At 36.7% G+C, this 11,970-nt stretch overlaps 1 protein-coding gene across 1 annotated transcript; it reads right to left on the bottom strand.

The window, feature by feature from the left end:
- Positions 1-1,314: 1,314 nt before the first annotated feature.
- On the bottom strand, positions 1,315-4,190 carry LOC113301881 (probable prolyl 4-hydroxylase 12). The gene is made up of 7 exons (XM_026550722.1): positions 3,982-4,190; positions 3,455-3,580; positions 3,240-3,297; positions 3,104-3,166; positions 2,674-2,731; positions 2,424-2,593; positions 1,315-2,026 (listed from the first exon to the last, which is right to left on the bottom strand). Exons 1-7 carry the CDS (start codon positions 4,056-4,058, stop codon positions 1,652-1,654), a joined length of 927 nt encoding a protein of 308 aa, XP_026406507.1. The 5' UTR covers positions 4,059-4,190; the 3' UTR covers positions 1,315-1,651.
- Positions 4,191-11,970: the final 7,780 nt, after the last annotated feature.

Here is an 11,970-nt window from a genome sequence, read left to right as displayed (position 1 = left end):
GGGTGCTTCTTTATGAAATGTCCAAATACTTCCGAGGCTGACTGCCCTTATCCTCCATTTCCAAGATCTAACAATGACAAGTGCACACACGCTGGTCCTGGTTTCGTTTCAATTATTTTCTTATAGGTCATTGCTTTTTGTTTTCCTGCACATTCTCTGACAATAATTTCTGCATTCCAACTAATATTTATCGTTATAGTAAAAAAAAGTAGCTCACATATGGTGGTTGGTACACGTGGCGTGTTCTCAGATTCGTTCTTCTTCACTTACCAAAATTTGGTTAAAATCGCCATGCAGATATTTGGTTTTCATGTGCATTAGAGTTTGCAAATCACAGGTATTCAACACTAACCTTTCTGGTTTACTAGTAGTCAAACACAAGATTTGCAGGCTTTTGGTCTGGTGGCACGTCTTCATAGTTTGTGTGCCAAAACCAAAATATTCTTAGTGACCAAGAGAATAGCACTGCAAAACCCCGTTTTGGACATCATTTTTGTATAAAGTCATTTTATACGTAGTATATAGGCTAAATTGAAAATTTCGCATTTGTATCGTTTTTGTTTCGGGGAAAGTGAAAATTTCTCATTCACATTTTATTTAAAAATAGACGAAATTAAAAAAGTAAAAATATCAATTTAATTGAAAAAGTGGGAGAATATAGTGACCACTGCTTTTAACCGTATTTTGGTATAAACGGTTGCTGTTGCTCGTTGCTCTGGTGCAGTGCACTCCTCTCTGTCCAAGAAAAAGCACTCATTGTGCTGCATAGGCTTTAAAGTGCAAATGAGAGCCTGGGGAGTAGGAATTGTCGGAACGATATGATAGAGTAACTAGGGAGACGGTTGTTGAACCCTAAAAACACTAGCTTTGATTAAAACAAAAAGAAAAGTTTTTTGAAATCAGATTTTTTCTTGTTTAGGGACAGTGGCTATCCCTCATTATGTCGTATCATTAGTGGTGATTAGACCATTTTAGGCTACTAGGCATGTGTTAAGCCTAGAGCAAGACGACCTTAAGCATGTGTCCCAGTTCCCATCCATTATGGGAGTAAAAATCAAGGTTCCCAAAATGGGTCACAGCCATGACCATGGATGATCACCGGTGATGACCTGTTATAACACGTTTCGACGAGTATGAGTTTTACAATTCCAACAAAGATTTCTTAATCACGTGAACACAGTAAAAATCCAAACTTAATTACACTAATTTTCATAGTGTACTTTTCCCAATATTTAAGTTCAAAAGGTTGTCTATAAAGTGAGCATTGGATTCTAAATTCCCACCACAAGACTGTAGTAGCAGTAAGATTCATAATTGAGTCTCAAAAATTACCTTGGGGAATCAAGAAGGCAAAATTTGGATTTCAGACCAATCCTTGCAATTTACAAATACTCAGATATGGAATTCTCATGGGAAAACATTAGATATATAGGTTGACCTATGTCATAGACTTTTACCCTTTTCTCATGTCAACCATGAAGATAGTTCGTTGGTGAGTTTTCCTCGGATTCTTTTCACCTCATTGTAAATAGTCAAGAAGGAGAAAAAAAAAAAACTGGACAAAGAGGATATACACTGTCAACAATGCAAACCTGATCATTACGCATCATGGACGTGGGTGATTAATGCAGAATACACTAATCATGCGTGTTCATGATTGACATGCATTACAACTTTTCCTGCATGAGCCATAGTAATCAGGGGTTCCTACCATGTACACAGGATTCCTCTGACATTCACCCATTGCAGCCCACTTGGGACAACTGTCCTCTTCATCAGTGCAGTCACTACCGTCAGATTCCAATGGCACATTGTTTGCATCAATGGCTCTCACATGGAAAGTTTTCGTTGCACACCATTTTTCTCCTTCGAGGATAGGGCATCTAGAATGTGAACTTTTATCATCCACTGAGGTGTTAACGTGCAGATGGAAGAATAAGAGTGCATTTCCTTTCACGGGTTTTACTGCATATCCTTTTCTTGCACAATCAGACCATGTTTCGTCCTTGACTTGTGTGTTCTTGAGCTGTAGAGCAAGAAACACATGTTTGGTTAGTTAACGGAGTAACAGGGTATTGCAATGATATGATGATTTTGCAGCAACAAAATTGATGGTACTGTGAAATGGTGGAGCCTAGGAGGAAATAGCACTATGCCATAGTAGCGCACTAACTGACAAAAGAAATTATGTTCGTCCACTTGTAGGTGAGTCAGCAAAAGCAAATCTCGGGATTGTTAAATGATGTATGCTTAGTTCACTCGATTAAAAGTGCGTAAGAGACACCACACAAAGCTTTCAACAATAATGATTAATTCATCCCTTCGGTTATTTATGGTGCAGCAAAATCACTCTTAGTGTATATGTAATGAGTCAAATTATTGCATCATTCAATCAGTTTTCAGTATCTCACTTACCCACTCACCTCTGATTCAAGAAAGAGAATCTCACCACCCCGGTTGACATTTGATAGATACAAGACCACCGTTGCCATCAATGAAGCCCCCCCATCTCCATCTTTATCACCATGATAGTTGTGGAACTGGCTCGTATTCTCAGGCCCATAACGGAAAATCTGCAAATGATCACTGTTCTCTGGAGATGGAGAGTAACGGCAAATTAGAAATGCATATCAAGGAGAACTACATATCAAGGGCGGCCTTTAGGAAATATACCTTTCGGTAAAAAAGTCCAATCTGAGATTCGATCCTCAATCCTTGTCACAACAACGTCCTGACATTACAAATATGTCAATCAAAAGGTGTGACAGATCTCATTCATTTGAATAAGAAACTCATAAATAGAAAAGAAAGGGACCATGAAGAATGATGTGAATTTCAAGATTCCTAAATTTTCACTGCCCTTCAATGTAAAATCCATTTGACACACAAATATATCCTATCATTTATCTTTTATTAAAGGAGGGAACCAAATTAGGAACTCATTTTGATTTTGGGCTAAGACAGTCGACAACAATGTAAATAGATAGTCCTTTGCTTCCATTGATTTTCTTATTCCACTGTTGTTACCAAAGGGATTAGAAGTATAGAATTCCAACACTCATAGTGCATATAAGCTAACCATAAGCTTGAAATAGGAACTTACTTGTTCCATAACGATGGGTGTCCCTGGAATTTCTTCCTTGTGATTTTCTAGCTGGCTGTGAGCCTGAGAGCAAACAAGAAAGTTTGAGGTCAGAAACCACAATGGATATATAACTAAAGACTCACCAAGGAATTACCGAAGAAATTAGGTGATCACACTCCTCGTCTGAGAGAAAGCCTTGATACAAAAAGACCCTGCCACCAGAAAAATGATGTCAAGCTGGTAGTCGAACAAAAACATAAAAACTGAACCATTTAGTTAGTGGGTAAACATTGACATCGTATCCTAATATTAAGGTCAAATCCAAAATACGCTTTCATTCACTCAGAGAAAATTTTCAAGGTACCTGACCTTGGCTGCCAAGAGAGTTGGATAACACGAGAGGGATCAATTCTGTATGGTTGAATTGATGTGACTGCTTCTATGGCAGTTTCTTCTTGTTTCACCACATCCTTTGGTCTCAATTCCTTTCTATAACTAGATAAACAACACGATTACACAGACTTAGTACAGAATTCCATACCATTAGCCAACAAATATCCCAATTTTGCTCACACATATCCAACTAAAGGTTCTCAATACATTCAACAACTGATATAAACCTCCAAATAACAATGATAAGCAAAATTTTCACCGAGCACAGTTCAAGGTAGTCACACAACAACGAGATAAAACCACTCTTTTCGACATTACGATTAAAACCTATTCGAATTCCAAGTAACCAATAAAACTGTTTCTAGGTTAAGTTCTTCCGTGAGACAATTTTACATGTTCATTTGAGTATTTTTTTCATCAAAATTTAACAAAATTAGGGCAAAATCTATTGAGAAAACCAGTTTTATAATCACAATTCAGTCAGAGAAGAGATGAGATGATACCTTTCAGCAACAAAGCTTGAGAGAGAAACGAGAAACGCAAAAACCAGAGTAACTGAAATCCAATTTAGAGATGCCATTCGATTTGATTTGGTTTTACCTCCAAAAACCCTAGAATTTTTCTGATAAATTTTATTCTTCTCTTTTTCGATTTGTTTCTAGTTTTGCATAGTCTTGTAATTCATATGAGCAACACCTGGCAAAGACCATAGTCAACTCAAATGTCAATCGATGATTTTCATGTTCCAGAGCAAGGCACGGTTCGTATAAGGTGGCGAGTCTTGATAGCCCTAAGAAGATTAAAGGTAGCCTTCAGGTGGCCAATTACTTTCCCTGTGATGCAAAAATGATGAAATCCAGTGCTTATGTTGTCATGAGCTTCAATTTTTGGCCTTCCTTGCTTTGACAGAGACCTGCTGGGCCTTCAGTTCTTTTCCTTGTACAAATGATCGTTCCATCCAAAATATATTTTGCTTTACTCATTTTATATGTGTGCAGATGTGCAATCACATTATTATTGTTCCTCATATATCTTTCATGTGTTAGCGCAAATTACCAAGGATCCTAATATATAAGTGATGGTCGAAGACGAAGGAAATAGTGAACAAAAACGAGAAAAAAAAAGAACCAATTTGGTATTCAAATTGAGATGTTAGGGAAAATTGAAGCCCCGAAAAATCGAGACATATGGAATCTGGCAAACCAACATTATTATTCTCTACATGTTCAGGACGACCTAGCTAGGGGCTAACCAACATTATTATTCAAATTGAGATGTTAGAGAAATTTGAAGCCCTGAGAAATCGAGACATATGGAATCCGGCAAACCAACATTATTATTCTCTACATGTTCAGGATGAGATGTTCTGTATCTCATCCTTGTTTCGGGTTCAACATTATTATAAAAAAAATAGTTTTGGCCCACTTGTATCAAGTATTCTAGCCCGCTTAACGCTTTTTTAGTCCGTTTATATCATTCTGATTTCAAATTGCATTTATAATTAGTTGATGTAAATTTTAAACTATTTACTTTTAACCCACGTGTAGCGTAGTTTTTAATTAAAAGCAATAGAACTTCTTCTCCTCAGTACAATCATCTTTTATTTTTCGTCCGTAAATTATAAATTTCTTTCTGATGTCAGTTTTCGTAATTGTTTTTGTTTATTTTAATTCTACACTAAGGCACGACTTGTATTAGGTAACGGTATTATGGTACCCGTAACCATTGATTATGATAAATATGAGATATTTGCGTGTCAGTGATACTGATTTTGTAGAGACCCGTTAGCTTGTCAACGCTATTTGACCGGTCAAAAAGACGATTTAGCCGTTAATGACTAGATTGACTATATATGAACATTAATTTGTAGAAATTAATCAAACAATAATCTGGAAATGAAACTAGTACCATTGGATATATTTCGAAAAGTTATGCCAAATAGACTACCTGAACTCGTCATTCTGGTACCAAACTGAGAACAAAACATCTAATTGGGAGGAAGGTACAACAGTAAGTTTGCAGGCGTACGTTTTAAAGGCAACCAAGGCATCTACTCCCGACATCCTCTCATTTTAGATAATAGTATTATCGTTCGGCTTCTCTTATTCAATTTTATGTGCCATGTCAAAATTCAATTTTGTTTATACCCAATTTCTAGTTGAAGAGCAAACAATTCTCTTATCTTTTTATTTTCGTACTTTTTCTATGTTCTTCTCCTTTCTCTTTTTTCGGTTCTTTCTCCAGAGAATTAGTCTTCAATTATGTGTGAATAAGCCGTAATAAACTTAGTATCTTGTTGAATTGATGGAGAATGTGATGATAATGTTGTTGTTTGAGCTCCGGAAGAAGAAGGAAGTTGATGATGCTGTAAATTGGAGTTGGGGTTTTTGGAAGAAATATGGGAAATAGAGAAATCAGTGGAGACAGTTTAGTACAGGTTGTTGTGTCATGAGTTGTAGGGAAAGTCGAAGACCTGGGCTTGAAAATATACTATGGAGCCGAGGAAGGATCCCATTTAAGGTGGTGATATTGTAATACCTCGGTTTTGGTTCTCCGAATGGAATATAAGTAATGGTTTTTCCTTTCCTAACACCGATGTTGTTTGAGCACAATTGGCTCCAGAGTTGGCAGAAAACTGCGCAGTTAAGTATTCTTGGATGAGAGTAATCCAGGGATGGTTGACCTCCTGGTAAGTTGCTATTGGATTATCGCAAGAATACCTGTTGAAAACCTCATACTACCGGATAACCACAGTGGGTAAGTGGGCACAATCTCAGTGGAGGGTTTTGTCTTTACTAATGGTATCAGAGTCGATGACGGGTCACGTGCTTATAGGTGGGAAGGTACGCTAGATGTGGTTGGTCCAGGACCCAAGGTCAGGTCTTTACTAATAGTATCAGATCCGACGACGGGTCACCTCCAGAAGGGTGAGAGAGTATGCTGATTGGTGGTGCCAGGTACTGGTCTTATGAGGGTAGTGAACGTCAAAGATCTGGGTTGTTTGAATATATTCCGGATCCGAGGACATCTATAATTTAAGGTGGTGGTATTCTAATACCCAGATTCGGTAGGTAGGGGTAAATGGAATATAATTAATGTTTTTTTCTTTGCTAGCAACGAGGAATTTTCAGCACAATTGGCTCCAGAGTTGGCAGAAAGCTCTGTAGTTAAGAGCGCTCGGGCGAGAGTAATCCTGGGACGGATGACCTCATGGGAAGTTCCTACCTGTTGATAGATGAAAATAATTACCCTTTAGAAAGGGTAAGGAGTCCCCAAAGGAAGGATAAACCCACCATAGAACATATCGGACTTGGGGACTAAAGCTCAAATCCAATAAGACATATGTCCATAGAATGGAGAAGACAAGAAAGGGATTTATGGAGAAGTTGAAGGTGACAATAGACGGAATGACAATAATCGTAAATAAGGGAACTTCTATGACATGTGGAATGATGTCATGAACATAAGGGTTTTGGGAAAATCCTATATAAAGAAGTACATAGTATAATAGAAAGCAGGTTCTCTCTCATTCTATTCTGGAAAAAGTTGTTGTCATTGCTGTGGGTAGGACGTGTAGGACCTCTGAATACTGCCCGATAAAATTCATACACCGCCGGATAACCGCAGTGGTGCGCGTTGAAATCCCCACACTGCCGGATAACCGCAGTGGCTAAGTGGGGACAATATCGGTGGAGGGACGGGTCATTACAGACGGGGATGACTAACATGGATTCTACACATGCCAAACTTCTGCAGCATGACTTCTTTATATACTTGTTTGTAGCTTCATTCCTCCAACCAAAATTTGACAACTATCACTTCATTCACCCTAACAACACTTCCAGTTCAATTCCACCACCATTCCATCCAACATAAATCATATTCACTCACAACGTATTCTTACGTAAATTCATCAAGAACACTTACACATATTGCAACTTCACTTTAGCTACATTTCACTCAACGTTGCCATACCATTACACATATGAACCATTTATTACTTCAGTTTATCTGCAATCCTTATTCTAGATCCAGTTGCAATGCTACAGCTTCAACCAACCTACAACACTTCATCTTCAAACCAAGTTCAGTTCACCACTATCATAGTCTCTTTCATGTCCTGCATATATTGCATGTACCATCAATTGTATAACATATTCATTCAACCCCATATCTTCTCTTGTAATCGTATTCCAGTCACCATTAGTCAGATTCCATCATAAAAGTATCATCATTAGCTGCAGTTCAATTAATTCAGTCCTTCAAAACCAGAATATTATCAAATTCTATCTGCAACCTCAACACAACGCCACATCTTTTGAGTTTTCCACCACACCAACACTAGTTCGCAATACCATCTCCTAAAGTTCAATTTCCTACATCATCCCAACCTATACCAGTTCCTTGTAATTTATTAGTAATTAAATTTTAAGCTACAACTACAGCTCCTTTCAATGTTCATTTCGATCATAGTTTCATATGCAATCATATAAACTTAGAAATTTCCAAAATTCAATTCAAAATATTAAAATTAAAGACACATTAGATTCTTACCCCAAGCATTTGCATCCTCTGAATTTTAATTACTCTACCGAAACCATAAAATTATTTCTTCTGGTCTTGAAATTCATCACCAACATTAATTTCATCAAATTCAACATGATTTCCCCTATAACTTCATTTTATTCAACCTAACAACTCAATACCCATGTCTAATATCTTCCAAGAATATCAATTTCATCTTTAAATTTCTCTGAGTTTTATTTATGAAAACCCTAATCTTTGAATTCATCTACCAATTCTTGTTCTTCTTTGTCTTCAACTCACAACAACCCCTATTTATACATACCCATAGTAATGGCCTATCCCTCCACCGATATTGTTCACACCTAGCTATTGTGGTCATCCGACAACATCGGTTTTCCAACAACCACCGTTACGGTCACCCATCCCGCCCGAGCACGCTTAATTTCAGAGTTTTTTGACAACTCTGTTGCCAATATGCTGAAAATGCCTCAGTGTTAGGAAATGACAAACCATTACTTATATTCCATTGGGCCAACCACTACCGGATATCGGGGTATTACAATATCACCACCTTAAATTGGAGTCGTCCTCGGCTCCAGAATATAAACAATCCCAGATCTCTCACTTTCCCTGCCCCTCATAAGACGAGTACTTGATATATCCCATCCAGCGTATTTCTCTCACCCTCAATAGATGACCATTCGTTGGTTCTGATACCATTTATATGACCCGTTCCCCCACCGATATTTTCCCCACTTAGCGATGAGGTCAACCGGCAGTGTGGAGTTTTCAACGGGCGCTGGTACGATCATCCAACAACATCTTACCAGGAGGTTACCCCTCCCTGGATTACTTCCTGTTGAGTACGCTTAACTGCAAAGTTTTTCGCCAACTGTGCTGAAAAAGTCCCCGGTGTCAAGAAATGACAAACCATTACTTATATTACATTCGGCCAACCACTTCCGAATATCGGGGTATTACACTGTCAACGTAGTTGATTTACCCATTTAGCATTTTATTCACCTGACTTAGTCTGTTTGACCGAGATAACTCAGTTTAAGTTAGGCCCAACTCATGACTTGACTTCTTGACCCTGTTTGACCTTGACTCAGTTAAACTTGACCAGAAATAGACTTTGACTTTGTTTGACCATACCTTAACCAGACTTTGACTTGACCTATGACTAGACGTTGACTGTTAGCTTGATCTTTGACCGGTGACCTAAGAATATTTTCGACGGCTTTTTCTTGAAGTAGTCTTGAATGTCATAAAAAAAAGTGGGAACACTTACGTTGTGTGTTTAAATGGGTATATAATGTGATATGCATTGTTTGATTTCTCCCCTAGGAGTGTATGTGCTCTTCCCACAACTTCTCTCTAAGTTAAGTAGCGCGAGATGTGCAATATTATTTACGTATTTTATATTGTCTTGAGTGGTGCGAGATGTGTAATATTATATATATATATGTATGTCTTCTCTTCTGGATATATATATTTTATCTTGGAGAGTTACACAAGTGCATGTTATGCTTAATTATCTGCAGGATGTGCGGTATAGGATTTTAATTATGTCTTTCTTCTTCTAGATTACAGATTCTCGATGTTGTGTTTGGAGTATAAAGTGTTATTTGCTTTCTTATATTGTCATACTAAGACTATTTATCTCTTAAGAGTTTGTTAGTGATACGATGTGCTCACCTGTTTCCGTGTCAGTTTCACTTTTCAGAAGAGACGATATATGTGATAATTTTCGTCTTCGTAGCTTAAAGCTTTATAAACTTTAGAGACAGGTATCTTTTATAACAGAGTGTTTTATATATGTGATAACTATTCCATTTATATCATTCGAGAGATTTTTATTATGAATATCAGAGTGTTTGGGTTTAGTAGATTAAGTTAATTTATTTAATTATGATTTTCTTATAAGAACAATGATCTAGATTGGTGTTTCAAGTTTAGTTGTAATCTTAAATGTTAAGCAGGTGTCTTGGCCGGGAGTCACATACTGGTGCTAACTAATATTATGGTTAATTTAAAAGTAGTCAAAATTGTAATTCACATGTCTAATTTTGTTCTTCTCTTCTTTATCTTGAGAATTTCGTTATCAATGTTACACCCGTGTTATAAGGCGATGATTCTTGATATTTATGAGAAAAGAAGATATGTATTCGTATCATGTAAGTGGACTTTCCAAATGGCCAAAATACTTCTCCTAGATGTAAAAATGAAATCTAATGCTCATGTAGTCTTGTTTTCCTTTTATCACGAGCTTCAATTTTGGGCCTTACCTACTTTGATAGACCTGCTGGGTCTTAAGTGTTTTTTCCTTCTCAAAGAAGTGCATAAAATATTAAAAGAGGGAGGATGCCCTTACACTTATACTTTCATTACGCTTTGAACTTTCTTTTTTTTTTTTTATTTTTTTTTTAAATTAAAGCCAAATGGTAACGGATTTGAGTTGATATTTTGGAGATATTTTTCTTTTAAAAAGCTCGATGTTCCCACCGAAAATGAATGTATTCAAAGATGTATGTATAAACTACTTAGAAAATAAGCAGTTGAAAATCAACAGATTTTCAACCATTGAAACTAAGAACGATAAATTATGAGGTTTAATATTTCGGAATGCTCTCATTCTTAGTGTTTATATAAAGCTTTGTAAGAGAAAAATATCTTCAAAATATTAGCTTCAAATCCGTTACTATTTAGTTTTTATTTAAAAAGAAGAAAAGCGTCCAAATAGTAAAATAGTGTGAGAATAAAATGTAGGAATATTTTGATTTTTGGTCATAACAAAGTGACCAGAATTGCTTTTGGGTCACGAATAAATTTTAATTAGAGTTTGGGTCATAGGACCGTCATTGACTGCGTTGACAGTTAGGAAATTCAGTTAAATAAAGAAATGACCCATTAAAACCGAGGGGTCAATCTATTTACTAACTCTACCCTTTTATATATTCTGTTAAACGCAACATCATCAACTCGTTCTATATTCCGGATCTCATTCTCCATTAGGAAGTAACAAAAGCAAACAGAGAGAAAAATCAAGTTTTAGTGAGGAAACGATTGCAGTATCTCTTCATGGTGAGGAATGACTGAATGTATAAGGTTTTATGTATATTTGAGTTCATCTTCTAGGAAGGTTTCGAAGTCAGGAAGACTAACCAATGATTCGTGGAAAGCAGTAAGCACATGAGACCCACTTGAGCTTCATAATGTCTACCCGTTACACGAGCTTAAACCTCTGATTTAGACTTCCTCCTTCTCATCTTCATAATCTTCTCCTTTGAGCATCTTCAACGCCACTATATAAATTATAGAAATTGACTGCAACATTGAGTAATTCTCTTTGAAGATCTAAAAAGAGAAAATGAAGCTAAGGTCCATTTGAATTTGGTATTGAAACATGAAAACTTAAAATTGAATTTAGGGTTCATCAAGTTTGGGGAATTTTAAAACAAAATGAATACCTACATGGTACTATTGATATTCATTTATGAGACAAAAGATGTTAGTTAACCGAGTGTGTAGGGGTCGTGAATGGTCAAAAATGTTTGGTTTGTAATCAGACTTGAATTTGGTGCAGGGAAGGAGGTAAAATGGGTTTAGGAAATCAATAGCAAGCTCAAAACTGGATTATCAGTTTTTTGCACGTTGCTTTTGGAAAGGGCTGAATGAGACTTTCGCTCCACCACCACGCCCGTTAGATGTGATTTATTGATTAATTCAGACAATTCGATGCAAACGGCCACTAACGGAGTTAACTAAATATAAATTAACTAAAAAAAAATATTATTTTCCTAACGGTCAAGACGGTCGATGACGGTCCTGTGACCCAAACTCTAATTAAAATTTACCCGTGATCCAAACACAACTCTAGTCATTTTGTTGAAACCCAAAGTCAAAATATCCCTAAAATATAAAGGGATCCTGCCTTAATTAAAATGATAAATCTACTCCAAGAC

The sequence above is a fragment of the Papaver somniferum genome, chromosome 8 (assembly GCF_003573695.1).
Source record: "Papaver somniferum cultivar HN1 chromosome 8, ASM357369v1, whole genome shotgun sequence".
NCBI lineage: Eukaryota > Viridiplantae > Streptophyta > Magnoliopsida > Ranunculales > Papaveraceae > Papaver > Papaver somniferum.
Note: the sequence above shows the minus strand (reverse complement) of the source record. Positions and strands in the feature narration are given on the sequence as shown.

Coding starts and splice junctions, on each gene's coding strand:
- LOC113301881 (XM_026550722.1), bottom strand. CDS start 4,058: ATGGCATCTCTAAATTGGATTTCAGTTACTCTGGTTTTTGCGTTTCTC. Junction 3,581..3,981: donor TCAAGCTTTGTTGCTGAAAG/GTATCATCTCAT, acceptor TTGTTTATCTAG/TTATAGAAAGGAATTGAGAC. Junction 2,594..2,673: donor TTGGACTTTTTTACCGAAAG/GTATATTTCCTA, acceptor CTCCATCTCCAG/AGAACAGTGATCATTTGCAG.